Here is a 19,891-nt window from a genome sequence, read left to right as displayed (position 1 = left end):
AATCAGCTTTTAGCAGGGAATATTACTTATAGTTGGAGTCTGGAACTTGATTTGCAATAGTGAGGATGTATCAGGGGTTTCTAGAAGGGATAATACATTAAAAGAGGGAAAACTTCTGAAGAAATTTAAGAAAATATTTGGCATGGAAGACAAGAATTCAGTAGTAGGAACTCGGACAGAATTTACATAATATTATTCCCCAAGGTACAATAACTTGGCTAGACTGGATATAAATTGCATTTCACAGGAATATGTGCATTTAATTGAAAGCTTCAATACATATACAATAACTATTTCAGATCATGCACTAAAATAACTAAGATAAAAATGCAGGGTAATGAAGCAAAAATAAGAAATTGGCGCTTTCCCATGTACATGTTAAAAAGACAGGAATTTCAGAAATGGGTAGTGGAAATTATTTGAGAGTTATTAGGGAAAACATAATTTTCATCAAAAGGAATAACTAGTGAGTAAGATAACAGGAAACTGGAGTATAAAAATAGGGTAGAAGTAAAAGAGAAAAACAAAGAGATATGGCTAACAAGTAACAGGAATTGTTTAGAGAAGTAGACAAATGTTAAAGTATTGCAGAATAAGGGGAATCTCACAAAGCAAGAAGAAGAGCAACTGAGAGTGCTAAGGAAAAAATAATGAATATTTGGGTAATATGTGTGAGTTTACAAAGGTTACTGTAAAGCAACTGTTTTCTAATAATGGCTGCAGAGCACAAAAACTTTTAGCACAATGACTTGGGCAAGAAAAAGTAAAAAAAGTTTGTTGCCAAACTTAGAAAAAGTAAAATAAGCTTGTTTCCAAACTTAGGAAGCCTATGACAATAAGTAAATAAATAAATAACAAGAGATCCTACAGAGATACTGGAGATATTTTGGAAATTTTATGAAGATCTGAATAAAGCAGAGAAATTTAGAAACCAAGAAAGAACACAAATGGAAATATTTATGAAAGAAGTAATTATGCCAAGATTAAAGGAAATGGGTCTTAAAAACTAGTACTTAAGATAGGAAGAGATGGGATTAAAATGGTCATATATGATCAATATGCAGGTAAGTCTACATGAGCAGATGGTATTCCCTGGGAAGTTTGGAAGTTAGGAGGGAAGAAAGTGATAAAGATCTGGAAGACTTTTTTGAAAACATCTTTATTAAATTATCACTTAAGACATAAGTAACATACATTAACAGAAAAGAAACAAACCATTTTAACATGTTTCCATTGAAGTACAACATGTATCACATATATTTTCTTTGCTGCTATCATTAGTCCAGTGTTACCAAAAATGCTGAATTCCTGCCTTCCCTTAAACCTCACTCCTCTTAAACATTATTGTCCCCATAATTTCCATTTACTTCTATGTAATTTGCTCCTTCCTTTTTCTAATGATCCCTCTTCCAGTTGTTTTATCTATTTTATAATATTCATTACCTCAGTGCAGTAGACTTTGATTTCCATTTTCTAGTAATTGCTTTTTGGCAGCCAACAGAATTAAACTTCATACGGCCTTACTATGTCTAGACAACCCAGAACCTGTATTTCAGCTCAAAAGAATAATTTTCTTACTTAAAGCCATTTGCTTTACCAATATTTCTGATAGAGTACTTTGTAGGGAATTTTTTTAAATCTGCAAACTGGTGGCTATCTGATGAAGTTCATATAATATCGGATGAAAGCACTTACAATTAAAGTTGGGTTTTAACTGTTTTAGTTTCTTCTATCCCTCTCCTAAGTGGACTTCTTCACTAGTTTGTTCTTTGTTTTGGATTGTTGGATTTTAGTTTCTTTCCATGGCAGTTGAGGAAAGAGAAGCTACACAGTCCCTCTTTAGTTTTACTAACCAGCCTAACGATAATGCTGTAAACTTAACTCTTTTATTGCAACAACTAACTCAGAAGGTAGATTTTTTTGTCTCAACATGTTAACACTTTGAGAATCCAACAATAAAAGATGACCGGACACCAGACTACCAATTTTGAAAGTTACAAATCGAGTTTGGATTTGTATTTAAGCCAGCAAGTACCTATCCCAGGAAATTTTAACCCCACCCCTTAATAATGAATGGAATTGGAGATAAAGTAAGTAATACACCTATGAATGCACTGAATGACTTGGGGAGACAGCAATTATTGCTTAATGAAGGTATAAATAACGAGTGAATGGCTGGATTTAACATCACATTATTTGACCGGACCACCTGTTCTGAATGACTGGTTGAACCGTTCATTAGCCTTTAATATGGAACCTTCCATTACCCAAACAGAGGAGAGGAATTTAATGGACAAATTAGATGAATTTGAATATAAAGTGACTAAATACAAGAAACTTCAACTAGAAAATACATATTTTGCTGAATGTCTGAAAAATTAACAGGTTCCTAAGGGTCTCCGATCATGGAAATATCCTACTGGAGAATTCTCCCCTTCATTGTGAACTAATTATATTGTTTGACAAACAAGGGTGTGAACTTTTGGAAGTCCTGATAAAAATAATGTTAGACTGATGGAAACTTTAGCTTACGATTTGGTAACCCTGGATGACAATATAAAAGCAGACCAAGCTAATGTCACATATAGTGAAAATTATCGTAAAATATTTATTAGGGTTGACCAACTTCTGCTTAAATTGAAGAATAATAAATCAAAAAAGATATTGAGGGATAAAAAATGTTATGCTGAAGAAACAGGATACCCTAAGCCTCCCATTTCACAGGATTGGGGGACAGGACTTAACTTGAACCAGAATCATGCAGGAACAAACTAACCAAACACAGAACAATGACTGAATAGACATTATGATGCTCCAGAACCTGATTCATCAAACCATATAGTACAGCATGAATGGAGTGCCCCCCCTTTAAGATGTTCAGATAGAATTAGGGAGAGGAATCAAAGGAGAGCTGAAATAACCAGTCAAGGAGGCAGGATTTTAACCCTCCCCCCCAGAGGAATCAACGGGGAAGACCAAACCAAGCACAGAACAACAACAACACCAGTTGACCATGGAGTTATGGGGGGAACCAGAAACACAACTGAGTGGACCTATTGAACCATTGGAAACATCAGTGTTAGAAATTATAACTTGTGAGTACTCTGTTATTATTAAAAACTATCAGGGAGACTTTAGTTTATGTAATTTCTCAAGTACAGATATTGATGAACAAATTGTGGAGACTTTAAGTAAAGGGCTCACATTTGTCCCTTCAAAGAGTTTGAATATAGTTAAAATTACCACTGATTTGAAACTTTTCATGAGAAAGTTGAACTTTAATCTTTGAAGGAACTACTTTATTTCAGTCTGGGAACAGTAATATTTATAGTACTTATAATCCACCTCTCCACCCTACCTTATTGCTATATCAGAAACTATGTGAATTGGACTTTAGGAACACTTTTAAGGCCCTACATAGGAAAGTGACTTATAACTTGAGTGAACAGGACCATTTGAATATTGAATACCTGCGACAAATGAACATTCGGTTGATGAAACCATACACGAGGGGTGATTTGGTTGTAATGAATGCAACTGATTATAATACTAGAGTGAATGACATTTTATGAACTAACACTTATATCCCAGTTTCGAAAAATGAAGTTACTGGGGCATATAGATGGGTCCGCTCACAATTGGAGGATATGTTTATTGAGAGAAGGACTGATATCCAAACATATAATTATTTAAATGTGGTCGCCCCTATCACTCCATTTATCTTGGCATCCTGAAAATACACTATGTGACCTATAGTTGATGGTACGCAGTCAGTGACATAAGTATGTGCAAAATTTCTGGATTCCAAGTTTAAAGAGTCCTAAAGAGGGGAATACAAGTTTGTAAAGACTCCTGGAGATTTTTGTAAAGTATTAAAACTTTAAAATTTCAGCAGGGTGATATTTTCCTCACGATAGATGTGAGGGATTTATGTACATCCATACCCTAGAACATAGGGATTGAATGGGTGTTTGAATTTTTGAGATTAAATGGGATGCCCCAAGACCTTATCAATTTATATGTTGAATTACTGGAAATTATCTTAAAAAAATAATTTTCTTTTCTTGGATGGACAATATTACTTGCAAAAAATCAGAGTAGTGATGAGGACACCTTGTGGTGCCTCATTTGCAACTATGGTAATGGCCCTATAGGGATATGAGAACACAAATTTATTTTTCATGATGAGAGAGTTAAAAGAAAACTACAATTTTATACCCATTACCTTGATGACATTTTTATTTTATGGAAAGTGGATAGGGAGGAAATAGATGAGTTTATTGAATATATTAATAAGACTACAGATTTTTTTGTCATTTACTTCTGTAGCCAACATGAATAAAGTAGCTTATTTGCATGTTTTGCTAACTAATGATAACAACATTAAAGGTTATATTTCAAAAATTTTCAGGAAGAAAACATATTCTAATAATTTCCTCCATCCATTTTTCTAGCATGCACACTTTCTACCAAAAAAAAAAAATCTGTTGTCAAGGGACAACTTCTGAGAGCCACACATATGGTTTCACTTGATGGTGATTTTTTAAATGAATGTGAAAACCTGTTAGGCATGTTTAGTAGAAGGGGGTATCCTAAGGACCTTCTTGAAAACTTGATTGATGAAATCAGGGATAAGAGAACTAGGGGTTTGATGAGACTCATCTTGTCCATTAATGAGAAATTGGATGTCCAAGTTAATACAGATGACCAAATAGAGTCATTTGTAAGTAATATCGGGAATGAAACTCAATTTGTTACAACTTTTTGTATGGAATTTAGTCAAATAAGAAGTATTTTAAACAAGAATTGGGTTATATTTATTGAGAACAACTCGATTAAGACTAGAGTGGGGGATCGGGCCTAAGTTTGTTTTTAAAAGAAATGTGAATTTTAAAAGTATGTTCGAACATGCCTTTTAAAACATTTCAAGACCAGTCGGAATGAGGAAGTATGGCTGTTGCCAGTATTGTAAATTGATAATGACTGGCACCATGTTTGTAGTTAGAGGGAAACTATACACATTAAAGGATTCTTTTAATTGCAATTCTAAAGGCATTGTTTATTTAGTGTCCTACCAAAAATGCTCATGTAAAAACTGACAGGAAGGTTAAGAAACAAATTTATGAACATGAATACTCAATAAAAAAACACAAAACTACTAATGCATTATCGAAACATGCGTTAATATGGGGCATATGTTTAGATATATGGTGATAGATAAGGTGAAGACTAGTGTTCATGAGGGGACAATGGCATTACTTTTAGAATGTAAAGAACTGGTCTGGCAAATTTTGCTGCAGGCTGATTCTTGGCCTGGGTTAAATGAACTGACATCAATTAACTATATTTTGAAAATAAAGTCCTTATATAGATAAGAAGTTTTCAACATAGGTTTTGTTAATGTGATTTATGGGGGGTTTTATTGTGGGGTTCACTTTTATAATAATTTTTATTATTAGTATTCAGTGTGTATTGTGTGGTATAAGATCAAAACACGTTATGTTTTTATTATATTTATAATATTTCCTTATATATATTTTTAGTTAATTATGTTTTAAAAACGATTTTAACAAGGTTTGAATTATTGTGAGATTTATATTTATGAATGAAAATGGGTGGGGGTAAAGGGGAGGGGTGTAATGATTGTAAGATTGTGAGAGTCACATGACTTAAAGGCTCAATTTTTAAAAAACAGTGTTGAATGTATTTTAATGTCTGATGAAGTTCATATAATATTGGATGAAAGCACTTATAATTAAAGTTGAGTTTTAATTGTTTTAGTTTCTTCTATCCCTCTTTCACTCCCAGAAAATTCCTTCAATTGTTTATTAATTATTGTCCACAACTCCTTGGGTTGATAAAAGTATGCCTGACCCATATACAAGACCAAGGGGACTAAAAACATTTTTACTGCTTGCATTTTGCAGTCCATATCCATAAATAAGAATTTCCAGATATAAGTTTTTGTATTATGTTTTTAGTCTCTTCCCACATATCCTTAGTAGCCATAACAGCAGACTTTTTACTCTGTACTCCTAAATACTTCATCTCATCATGTCCCCATAAATATGGGTATTGCTGAACCATTTCATGTGTGGGAATATAATTTATGGCCATAACCTTTGTTTTATCTCCATTAATTTTATATCCCCAAAATGACTTGAAACTGTCTCACATTTTCCAAAACACTGAGAAGTCCTTTTCTGGATTTATCAGGTATAAAATAATATCATCTGCAATAAAACCATTTCTTGATTACCATACCAATTATATCCTTTCATTCCTGAGTCCCTTATTTTTTTTTATTTTTGCCTATGGGTCTAAGCAAAGAGGAAAGAGGACACCCCTGCCTGTTTCCTCTTTTCAAACAGAGCTTATCTGAGAGGAACTCTTCCACTTTAATTCTTGCCTCCAGTCCTTTATATATCATTCTAATTAACCTTATTATTGTATCAGGGGAATGCAAATGGTTCCAGTGCCCTACTTATAAAATCCTGGCTTACTCTGTCAAATACTTTTTCTGCATCAAGATCTACAAACAACAGGGGTATTTTCTTATATTCTGCTTCCCTCTGGATCATCATTGTTTGCTAATAACCAAAAACACACTTTCCTGAAAGCAGAAAAAAACAAATAACCAACAAGACATACAGAATAAACTAGAACTTAGTTTTCATCCACTTAGGGACTCGTGATTAAGTTATATGCAACTCATAAACTGGGTATCAATGAAAATGTATCTGTTCACTCTATTATAAAGTTGCAATCTGCTAAGTTATAGGGTAATAGTACATATATGACAGGTAATGTAATACCTAGAGTGCAGGTAGTATGTGTCTAGTTACATTATCAAAGTATTGAGAGCCATTTGTAGAGTTTTACAGTATTCAAGTGTACAATCATCATACATGCAGGAGGTTGGTTATAGGCACTGTGTTTAATGACTGACATTTCTCTTTATTTCTGAATATTTTGAGAGTGTTCAGATCACTCACATCTCTGAGGAGCTTATTCTAGACTGCAGGGGCCAGTTTTGGGAATGTACATTCTCCTGTGGCTGTTTTCAAGTATGGTCTAATGAGGGTTATATCCTCTTCTTGACTGTCTCACAAAACACAATATAGCTGTTTAGTTTTTAGCTTGGATTTTAAAGAACAGTGTCCCACTTTCAATAATTTAAATATCTATGTGTTGAGTAATTCAGTAGAGTGTTTTTTGAGAGAAAACCAGTTAAAGCTCTCAAGGATATGACACTAATGAATATATGGTTCTACAAGAAGTACAAATGTAAAGATTTTGTTTATAGTAGTTTGTAATACTTTGGGACTGTTAACTGTATTCATAATACACACACATATACATATATGTATACATACATATATATGTGTGTGTGTCTGTATATATGTGTCTATACGGGATCGGTACTAATTACCGAAGGAATTATTAGCCAAAGCACAAACGGCCAGGCATACTTCCGCAAAAGTGCTTTTTACCGAAAAGCACTTTCGCTGAAGTATGCCTGCAGCTAGATGGAGTCGTGGGGGAATGACTGTTGGGGAGATCATACTATGGTGTGGATAAGGGAATATTCCCTTTTCCTCACTGTAGTGTGATCTCGGAGTGAGAATATTAAAGTAGGGGATTGTGGGGGGCTTGCCTCCCTTCACAAAAGTAGATTTATTTTTTTGTTTGTTTTTTTTTTTTTAACGCACTTTAACGAAAGCGTTTTTTTGGTGAAAGTGCTTTCGGTAAAGTGTGTTCGGTGATTGGGTATTCGGACTATTGAACTTTCGTTCAATAGTCCTAGATCGATCTATACACACACACACACACACACACGTATATATATATATATATATATATATATATATATATATATATATATATATATATATATATATATATGTATGTGTGAATAGACACACACACATATATATATATATATATATATATATATATATATATATATATATATATATATATATATATATATATATATACCTAGAGTGCAGGTAGTATGTGTCTAGTTACTTTATCAAAGTCCCAGAGTCCCAGCTTGGACTTTATGAATTGTCACTGCCTTGTAAATAACTTTTTTTGTGATATATATCCAGCTTGGACTTTAGGAATGTGTCACTGCCTTCTAAATAATTTTTTCTTCTATTATTGTTTTGTCTTTTTTTTTTTTTTTTTTTTTACAATTTGTTATCTGTCATGATTACTTAGTTGCTATGTAAACAACTGTATTGTCTGTAAAGTATACTGCATCTGTAGTTGCAACTATCTGTTTTTGTGGAGCTTTTCTCCCCGGGCCCCTACTGAAAATGGACATATATCCAGTTAGACTATCGTGGTCAACAAATGTAAAATAAAATAAATAAATAAAATAATTATATATATATATATATATATATATATATATATATATATATGTATATATGTGTGTATATATATATATATATATATATATATATATATATATATATATATTCTATAATCTATATTATATATAGAAAATGCACACACATATATAAATAGATGGGAAGAAGAAAATATCAACTATCACGGGGTGTGAGTTTCAAGTTTTTATTAAGGCAAAACGTATTAAGGCAATTGAACTTATGTGTGTATTACCTGATTTATTTGAAAGAGGACAACAGTGCTGCATGTCACAGTATTGAGAAGCTACTACCCATGCTGTCACCATCATAACAGTTCTGTTATAGACTGTTATGATAACACTGTCAGTACCTGGCAGACTACAGTCCATGCTATGTCAGATGCTAGAAAGATATGTCAGAGCCACTCTAAATGTTTGAATATGGAATTCAAATTCATTAATTGTCCAATTACTCACTTAATCTAGTGCAGGTTCACAGGGCAGCTGGTTCACATGCCTAAAATGGAAGATAAACTAATCCTAAATGTCACACCAGAGTGTTCCAGAATGCATGTTCGCATGCTGACTCACTCACTACATGCACACACACACCATGGAAAAATTTGAAGGACCCCTAATTTACTTACAGAATGTCTTTGGATGTGAGAAGAAACCAATTCAACCAGTGAAAATCCATGCAGATAAAGGGAGGACATGCAGACTCTGTAAAGAATGCATTCCAAATAGGCAAATGAAATGGAGAACCAAGGGTTATGAGGCAGAAGCATTGATTTTTACACCACTGTGCTTCATTATGGAAGCCAAATAACACACGTGCTGCTTCTGAACTCACTGGTCCACTAAATGTAATGACTGTGCAGTCTTTAAGCTTCATGTATTTTTGATTTCTGTAGCAGTTTACCTTTGTTAAAAATGGCTATAAGTGACCAGACATACACCGTACTACTGCATCCGTTAGTATTTATTTGTATTAGTACAAATTCTTGCCAAATAGTTAAACTGCCAAGCTATTTCAATTCTATCATACCACAGCTAAACACACAAAACTACAGACTGATGCACACTCAGTCAAAGACGTCACTAAGGAAGAGAAAGTAATGTCCAGTTTATGTACCCTTTTTAAAGGGCAAACAATGTTATTTTTAATGTCCTTGTGATTTGTTTCTCCGGTTTCTGTTTATGTCATCTTGTTCTCTTTTGAAAAGTCAGGTTGTTATTTCTAGTATGGAAAGTTTCTGTTTTTCTCCTTTGAAATGTCAAGTAGAAAGTCCTTGCTATTTTTGATATGGAAAGTCCCCATTATTTCTGAAATGAAAAGTTCCTGCCTGAAATGTCAATGTAACTTCCTTTTTTGTATAACAGGATGCCATTTACAGTAACCCACAGCTACATGTATTAATAACCAAACTAGGCATTTACAGTAAGTCCCTAATAAAGGTCATAAGCCATTTTTGTCACCTAACTGTTCTTGCAAAGCAAGCTATATTATCTTGAAAACTGCTGCTCAGCCTTGCACATTTTTCCTTACTGCACACACAGTATACCTTTTTCTTGGGGGAAAGCATTTTAATTTATACAATCTCTATCAATTCCCCCTTTTTAATTAAAACCAAGAATATTTTAAAACAATTTGCAAAACAATATCATATTCAGTACTTTGAACACCTTGGTCCATTGCAGTATATGGATTCCTTGCATGTAATGCTGTTTCTTCATGCATTGTTCCATTGCCAATGGCTGCTACCTGATTAATACTTTTATTAACACAAATCTTAACACACATACAAACTGTTGTAATTAAACAGATAATAACAATAAGAGCAATTAATGTGGAAATTATAGTACCCCACCACCCAGAGAACAATCCGCTTAGCCAATCTGACCATTCCATACTCCATGGTTTCCTAGCTTTTGAGGAAATCTCTGCATTTTTCTCTAAATGTCAATGTATAGACTCTGATTTATCAGGAATGTATGTACAGCATTCTGTTTTGATTAGAGCACAGACCCCCCCCCAGCTAGCCAGCAGGAAATTTAAAGCCATTCTGTTTAGGAGGACCATTGTCCTCAGTGCTACCATCTCTTCTGTTATGTCTGAGATAGCCCCATATGTTGCATTTGCCAAAACTTCCACTAACTTTGCAACCTTTCTTAATTCCCATATTGCCTTGTAGGCGCCATACCAGGGAAAAATTCCAGCCCCTAAGATAACATCATCCCCTAAGTCCAGCTGTTTTAAGCCTTCTCCAAGCTTGGAGAAACTATCATAAACCTCCCTTTTTCTTTGGTGATTTCTAACTCTCTTTTCTGGCAAAGTATGAATAATTCTCATCATTGGAACTGCAGACCCTATGTAACATGATCCTTGCCAGCCTACTGGCAGCCATTTATATGGATTTTTTCCACATATGAAAAAGAATTCGCTAGCCAGAATTGTAACATTTTATTAGCCTATTAGGTTTTTCATAGCTCCATTTTTGAAAAATGTTTCATGTCTTCCTTAAAGGAAGTAGTATGTACTGATTCCCAATTTGTTTTTATTTTATCAACTCCTCCATGATACTTGAGCTTATCTCGTGACCATAGGTGATGTAAGGTGATGGAATAGTTACAATTATTAATACCCATCCTTGAGCTTATCTCGTGACCATAGGTGATGTAAGGTGATGGAATAGTTACAATTATTAATACCCATCCTAACTGTCCCTTTCTGTTGAAAACAGAGTATTCCCCTTTCTGCCTCCATTAATTGTAGATGTTCTTTTATGACTGACTGGTTTATAACTTTGTTCTTAAAGGATCCTTTAAACATAAACCCTGTATCAGTAATATTTACCAGACCTGCATTCAATGGCATTTTTCCCCTGTAAGGAATGTGGCTACAAACCCTGCAATTTGATTTATTATGTGTTTTTGCAAAAAGTCTTTGCATGGCCAAAAATATATTAACCTCAGGTGTCCAGTCATGGTGCCTCTGCTCTCATGACTTATTATATTGGAGTATCTCCCTCCATAGGTGATGGAATAGTTACAATTACTAATACCCATCCTAACTGTCCCTTTCTGTTGAAAACAGAGTATTCCCCTTTCTGCCTCCATTAATTGTAGATGTTCTTTTATGACTGACTGGTTTATAACTTTGTTGTTAAAGGATCCTTTAAACATAAACCCTGTATCAGTAATATTTACCAGAACTGCATGCAATGACATTTTCCCCTATAAGGAATGTGGCTACAAACCCTGCAATTTGATTTATTATGTGTTTTTGCAAACAATCTTTGCATGGCCAAAATGTATTAACCTCAGGTGTCCAGTCATGGTGCCCCTGCTCTCATGACTTATTGTATTGGAGTATCTCCCCCCATTTTTTCTTTACAACCTTTTTTGTAACAGCTCTGGGTATATGCATATTTTTCTATGTTTTCCCCTTTTTTACTTTCTTTACTGGTCTCAGTGGTATTTTCACCTCCTGCATTACCCATTTTCCTGGCCTCAGCCATGGATGTGATACTATCCTATACTTTGTTATGTATTTAGTTGCATTCCTTTTTTTACACCTTGTCCCGTAGATACAGAATTTTACTAATTGTCCTGTTATGTGTTGGTTGTATTTTCCACCATTCAATGGATTTCTCATAGCTTTTTTTTCCATTGATTTTTAAAATCTTTATATATTTCTATACGATACCAAGTATAACAAAATGTACACTATTATCATCAGTACCATGGCTGCCCAGATAGCCTTAGGCACTCTATAATGACTTGTCTTTCTTATCTTTTCCAATTGTTTTTTTTTTTTTTGTGCTTTTCTGTTTATATGGATTTTATCGGTTTATTGAACGCTCTTGTTCTACTGGAATTTTTGAGTTTACTGGGCTCTCCTGCATCTAGAAATACATTTTGAAAGAAACATTACTTTTTTATCTCTGATTAGCTCTTTATCAATTTACACTGATCTCTATGAACTAACATAGTATGTTTTTTTTGTTTGACTGTTGTTTGTTTTTTGGGATTTATTTTTTCTTTTTCTATACTTTGGACTCTGTACACTAATGTTCATATTTGTTCAACCATCTTGTAAGGCCCTGACAATTACTGTCCCATGGTCCTTCTTTAAGAAGTTCTTTATGAGGATTTCATCCCCATTTTGTAAAATCCTTTCCGTAGGAAGTACTGGCATTTCTTTCCACAGACGGTAAGCTTGTTCTCTGGCAATAGTGTTGCATACCCCCTGTAGGTCTTTTAACCATTTTTAGTGTTCTACTGCTGTCAATAACGGTTGGTTTTCTACCATTTCTGGGTCACAGGGAAGTGTTAGGGGCATTTTTCTCCCGGTCATTACTTCAAAAGGTGAAATTTTCATTTTATTGTTAGGGGTAGCCCTAATGCCCAGTAAAATCCCTGGCAAATGTCTTACTCAGTCCTTACCGTTTTCCAGGCATGCCTTTTTTAATCTTTCCTTGACTGCCCGATTCATCCTTTCAACAATCCCATTGGATTGTGGGTGGTAGGGAATATGAAATCTGTGCTGGATCCCCAGCAGTTTGCATAAATGCCACATTATTTGGCTTGTAAACTGTGGTCCATTATCTGACTCTATGATTCGAGGCCACCCCCGATGGACAAAAATGTTTTTCCATAGTGCCTCTGCCGTAGTTTTAGCTGTCATACTTTTAGTGGGTATTACTTCTACCCATTTTGAAAACACATCAACTACCACTAATAGGTATCTGTATCCTCCCTTTGCAGTTGGGAGGGGCCCTGCATAATCTATCTGGATAGCATACCACGGCCCATCTGCCACTGGCACTATATGCAACTGAGGTTTCTTTATACTGGCGTTGATTTGTAAACAAACCAAACATCCCTCTAAAACCATTTTACACAGCTTTTCTAGACATGGATTTCACATCTTCTGTTTAACTATACTCCATAACTTTTCTGTGCCTGTGTGGCCCAGAATTTTGTGATTGTATTCGACCAATTGCTTGGCCAAGTCCCCTGGGAGATAGGGTATTTTCTTTCCATCCGGCATGGGATATACAAAAATTTCTTGATTGCCATCCCCTTCCTGAATGTATCTGTCCAGTTCTTTGGGAATCCTTATCTCTTTCTGCAGGGATGTTAAATCCTGTATTTTTACAGGCGCAGATGTTTTTACTAACATTACCTGATCTGCATGTTCTAGGATTACCACATGTCCCACTTTGTGAGAGACAGTCCCTCTTTGGGCAGTTGTGTCCTGACAAAAAAAGTTAAAAATGGCAAATACCTGAGATTTTAGGACAAAATTATTTCCTATATGTTATGTCATAGTTGCATAAAACAGTTATTCTGTATCTAAAATACCTAAATGTTATAAGAAACAGAATAAGCAACTAAAATGCTACAAGAAGAAGCTTTTATTTAAGCAAAAAAGTTAAGTTCTATCCTTTGTACTGACCATGGGTATGTGTCGGCCTGTAAAATCTGATGTTTGTACCAAAAATGTCCCACTTTGGCCATTTAAAAATGTGGCAACCCTAGCATGTTCAAACCGCTCATGCGGTTCTAACCAGTCACCTGTTTCTGCTGCATGTTTCGCTTTGGCATCTGCCAAAGCATTTTTTCTAGCCTCTGCTGTGTTACATTTTTGATGTGCCTTAATTTTTACAATACTAAATTTTCCCCGTAGGTCATTTTGGGTAATCAATGCCCATAATTCCCATAATTCCGGAGCATGTTTAAGAGGTTTGCCAACACTGTTGACGAATCCCCTCCTGGCCCAAACTGCCATGTGCAAACGTAGCGAACTTACCACATAGGTGCTGTCACTGTAAATGTTGACTGGTTCAAAATGTTGTAGAACATATTTGACTGCTTCTAATTCTGCCCTTTGGGCTGACATATAGCCTGGCAATTTCCTTAGGATAGGCTCTTGACCATCTCCTTGGATTACCGTAAATCCTGTTAAATATTTTTCATCTTTCCAAAACCTGGCCCCGTCTACATAAACCGTGGGTAAGCCACCTTGAAAATGTGCATTCAATGGCAAAATTCTGGATGTTGTAAGCTCTGAACACAATTACGTGGTCCTCCCTTATAGTTAACCAGATCAGAGAGATAATACTTATCCCCTGTCTGAATTTGGCTATTTTTTGTACTGAATAAAGTCACCCATTTTGCAAAAATGGTTTGAATCACTTCCTCTGTGATTTTATTCATTTGCATAGAATTTAAGAGAATCTTTATAGACTGATGTGGTGTCTATACAATTATTTTTGAAAAAACTGTCAAGTATTCTGTCTGTTTAATTCCCTAATAAATGACTAACAATTGTTGTATGTATGGGTAATATACTTTTTTGACAGGGGTTAACTTTTGACTGCAGAAAATCATGGGTCAAAGTGTTCTTTCTGCTTTGCTCCCATTTTGTTGAGGCCAAAACTGCAGGAGGACTACCGAGATAGTCTCATTTCCTGCTGCTGCCTGTAAAATAAAGTCTTGCTGTCCATCCATGCTACCAATTCCATAGCCTGTGTCAATTTCTTTTTTAACAGTTCAAAAGCCTGTTCTTCCCTCCATCCCCAACTTAATTGAGGTTCTTCTTTTTGTTCCACTAACATTTTATATAGGGGTACGGTAGCTGCCGCGTAATCTACTATGAATTTTCTGTTATAATTCATAATACCTAAGAATTTATACAAATCTGAAATCGTCAGTGGCTGAGGCAATTCTAAAATTCCTTTCACTCTTTTCTCACAAGGGGATCTGCCAGTGGGATGAACAATGGTTCCCAAAAGCTTCACCTCTTGTGAAAAGACTTGAACCTTCTCCTTGTTGACCTTGAATCCTGCATCTTGTAAAGTACCTAGAGCTATTTTAAAAAGTGTTTCATATTGCTCTATTGTTTCTGACTGTATGAGAATGTCGTCAGTGTAATGAATGACACTGTCATCTGTCTCTAAGGGTTTTAAAATATCCCATACTACTTGCTGAAAAATTACAGGGCTATTTTGAAATCCCTGTGGCAGTCGCGTCATCACATACTGTTGATCATCCAAGTAAAAGCAAACCGTTGCCAATCTTCCTTTTGTAAAGGAACTGAGAAAAATCCATTAGCTAAGTCAATAACTGTAAACCACTTACTTTGAGGTTTTATCCTTGCTGCCAATTCCAGCACCCCCGGAACCAGATGTGCACGAGGAGTTGTGAATTGATTGACCTTACATAAATCAATAACTAATCTGTAACTACCATCCTTCTTTTTCACTGGCCAGATTGGTGAATTTGTGTGACTGTGACCGTTTTGTATTATGCCTGCCTGTTCCCATTGTTCTGTACACCTCTTCATGTCCTTTCCCGCCTCTTTGGGAATTGGATATTGCTTCTGACATGGGGGAATGTAATCAGAAGGACTGCCTACACACATTGGTACTGCTAGCTTACCACAATCTGTCTTTGATGTAGCCCACAAGGGCTGAAATTGTGATTTTATTTGCTCCCATTTATCCTGCAATTGTGAATACCTTTTGGTAATGTCTTTTTTATAGTTATTTATGTCAATTACAAAGCAGGGAAATTGCTGAACTGTATCTCAACTGTCTTCTGCAGCGGCAGACCTTAAAACTCTGTTATTGAAATCAATTACTATTCCTAGCTTTCCAAGGATGTCAACCCCAAGGGATTGTTGTTCCACAACTGGAATTCATAAGAAATGTGTCCTGTACTGAAGATCCATTCTCTGTGAAACATATTCTGACTGGCTTACTGCTTATGGCCATGCAAGTACTGCCATCAAAGCCTTGAATATAAGATTTTTTGAATGGATTTACACGTAACTGTTTAGTAGTGACTGAGACTGCTGCCCCTGTATCAGGCAAGACATATTTCCATAATGTCCCCTCCACCCATACGTCCACTAATGGGCATCTGTCCTTTCTGCATTTAAAATTGGTCAGAAAGGTTACTTTCCTATTCGGAATCATATTCATTCAGATCTGCTTTCCTGGGCATATCTCTGATCACACAGACCGCATGTTCTGTTCCCCGCTGACTGTTAGTATCTTCACTGTCTAATGTGTACTTTGTACTTTTTATTTCACATTTTAATTCCTGACTTGTACCATGTGTGGGATTGTATGGTGGGTTTTCTGTGTATTCTACCGGATATACTTTATTTTTTTATGACTCTCTCTGACTTTGATCCTGTGGCTGGTTGTCCCTTGGTGTATTTTCCTTCTCTTGATTTATTTCCCTATATTTGGGTTTTGAAGAAGCAGTATTGTCTGCATAGATACCCTTTTGTATTTGGCTTTCCTTTCTTTTGTGATATGGACATTCCTGTTTGATATGACCTATTTTTTTTACAAGTAAAGCATATTACCTGCTTTTCTGAACTACACTGTGTGTCTGTCTGTAACCTTGGTGGATCAGAGACTGCTCGTGTTGCCCATGCACCTGTTCTTTCATCAGACCATGTATTATGTCCCCTTCCTTTCCCAATGAAATCTAGACTTTGCTCTCCTTCTACAGCAAAAATGTTATATGTATAAAGTTTTCCATTATCTCCCATTGTCTTACCTCTAATGAGTTTCTGGACAACGTTTTCTAGGGTCTTTGATCCTAGGCCATAAATATGCTTGATATCACCTGAGACTACTTGGTTTAAGAAGGTATGTATAAGCAATTGTTGCACCTCTGGGTCTGTCATTTGGTCATCGGTTTTACCATATACCACCTGGTAGGCAAGCTTAAAATGATCGCTTTGCACCATTAACTTATCTGTAATGCTAATTTTAAAGTAATCAAGTTATTCAGGAGTCAAGGGCTGACCCTGAGTATATACTTTAAGAATAGCTGCCATGCGGGCTGTTCTACTGTCTAGAGAACATTTTCTGTTTCTATGTATGACTTCAAACATTTTGGGATAAATGCAAAAAAAAAAAAAATCTGCACAGGGCATCGTTTCATGTAGACCCTACCGTGTATTCTAACCATTCTTCGAATGCCAACATATTGAAAAAAATTCCTTTTTTGTCTTGCCACTGAGGCAGTCTCTGCAATAAAAATGACTGTTGACAGATTTTAGCAGGATAAATGACTGCCATACTCGTGGTTTCCTGCCCAATATCAATTGGCCTGTTCTGGGCCTGAAATAAATCTTGTTTAGCTTGTTTTAACTGTTTAAGTATTCCAACTCATTTTGCAAAAGCTTTATTTTGAATCTGTAATACTTGAATGTTTGCCTGCCCAGGGCCCTTAGTTTGTTCCCTCAGTAAATCTTTTTGACCTTTTTCTAATTTTTGCTTTAAAGTTTGATTGTCTGTCTCTTAAGTGGAATATCTGTTATATTGTACTGTCTTCCAATAGATTTTGAAAAGCCTTTAGAACTTCCTTTAAAAGTATGGTAATAGCCCCAACTATGTCAAGATATTCATCTTCTGCCTTTGCAAGACCCTGCCTGTACTCTTGTTGAATTGGTTGTAAAGCTTTAGCTAAGTGTTCAGCATCGGTAACAGTGCTATGTAACCTATTCCATTCTTTACAGTAATCCTCATACATATTAATTATATCAAATTTTTCCATGCCTTGCAATTGTGCTAAAAAATCAGTGACTGTTTGTACTACATCAGATAAAGGCATAATTGCAGAAGGCTGTTGTACCTGTTTTATATCAGAAGAGCTAGCAACATCAGAATCAAATGTGTCCTTTGTAACAACAGGATAAATTGTTTTATATGTCTTACAGACTAGGCTTTTATGGCAAAATAGACAAATTTGTGGAAATTTACTATCACATAAAAGACAAACTTTTTGCATATCTCTTGATTTAGCAATGTATTGAGAATAGACATTTATCCATTTACAGATACAACTTTTGTCTATCTTTTGTGCATTAAAAATGCCAGATTTACATTTTGTCTAACATAGAAGATTCAAACCATGATTGCAGATATGACCAGACCTTATCAAGCGTTTCATTTAAATCTAATTGCACAGAATGTGGGTATTTTAAACTAATGTCTTTTATGGCATCCATGTTATAACTGTAAAGAATTACCGTGGTTTTTGCAGAAGACGAACAGGTGATCAGGCTGAAGTCAGTCTGGAAAAAAAAGACGGCATTTCTCCACAGATGGATTGTAGGTGGTCCATCACAGGACAGCTTCTGTGGCGGCACTCTGTATCCACCAATGAAGCACTGGAACTGTTGATCTGTTAGAGTACTGGAACTGTCAATCTGTTGAACTGATGTAGAAAAATAGTAGGGTCCTATGAAAAATTAACTGTTGGTAACAGATAAAAGTTCATGGCCAGTGGGCTTGTCTCGCCACTGTTAAAAATGGCTATAAGTGACCAGAGATACACCGTACTACTGTATCCATTAGTATGTATTTGTATTAGTACAAATTCTTGCCAAACAGTTAAACTGTCAGAGTTATTTCAATTCTATTATAACACAGCTAGACACACAAAACTACAGACTGATGCACACTCAGTCAAAGACATCACTAAAGAAGAGAAAATAATATACAGTTTATATATCCCTTTTAAAGGGCAAACAATGTTAGTTTTACTGTCTTTCTGATTTGTTTCTCTTGTTTCTGTTTATGTCATCTTGTTCTCCTTTGAAAAGTCAAGTTGTTATTTCTAGTATGGAAAGTTTATGTTTTTCTCCATTGAAATGTCAAGTAGAAGGTCCTTGTTATTTTTGATATGGAAAGTCCCCATTATTTCTGAAATGAAAAGTCCCTGAAATGAAAAGTTCCTGTCTGAAATGTCAATGTAACTTCCTTTTTTGTATAACAGGATGCCAATTACAGTAAGCCCACAGCTACTTGTATTAATAACCAAACTAGACATTTACAATAAGTCTCTAATAAAGGCCATAAGCCATTTTTGTCACCTAACTGTTCTTGCAAATCAAGTCATATTATCTTGAAAACTGCTGTTCAGCCTTGCACATTTTTCCTTACTGCACACACAGTATAACTTTTTCTTGGGGAAAAGCATTTTAATTTGTACAATCTCTATCAATCTTTGTCTGCTGTATGCATGGACCCTAGATATTTTTAATGTGTAACTGGCCATTTTATCTTTTGCAATCTAGATATGCTGCCAGATCATATGAATTACCCTCTGCAAGACTCTGAACTTCACATGACTCCATACAATCAGTACTGCAATCTGCAATTTCCTCCATTACCACCAGCATCATCATCACAGCAACATTACCCTGTCTACAGCGTTGAACCTCAGTACAGTGATGGACAGTACTCACTTACCACGTATGAAATAAATAAACCAACATGCATGGTAGCTGCTGCAGGCATTCCTCCAATGAAAAGGTCTAGAATAAGTCATTCATCTACGCGAGTAAAGGGGCAGGAGGAAGTCTGTATGGTGTGTGGAGATAAAGCCTCTGGATATCATTATAATGCGCTCACTTGTGAAGGTTGCAAAGGTAAGGAACATAAGGTACTAAGTACCTTCTTATTTTACTGGAGT

General features: G+C 35.4%; 1 protein-coding gene across 4 annotated transcripts in view; it reads left to right on the top strand.

Moving 5' to 3' along the window:
* LOC122806216 (bile acid receptor-like) overlaps positions 1-19,891 on the top strand; it is a 428,707-nt gene that overhangs the window by 206,633 nt on the left and 202,183 nt on the right. For all 4 annotated transcript variants that reach the window (XM_044076450.1, XM_044076451.1, XM_044076453.1 and 1 more), the window contains one exon: positions 19,494-19,847. In XM_044076450.1, the coding sequence (XP_043932385.1) occupies positions 19,494-19,847 (354 nt within the window). The remainder of the gene's footprint in view (positions 1-19,493; positions 19,848-19,891) is intronic.

The sequence above is a fragment of the Protopterus annectens genome, chromosome 7.part0, assembly GCF_019279795.1.
Source record: "Protopterus annectens isolate FY-2018-M chromosome 7.part0, PAN1.0, whole genome shotgun sequence".
Lineage (NCBI taxonomy): Eukaryota > Metazoa > Chordata > Ceratodontiformes > Protopteridae > Protopterus > Protopterus annectens.
The sequence above is the reverse complement of the archived record's forward strand: the minus strand, read 5'-3'. Positions and strand labels throughout refer to the sequence as shown.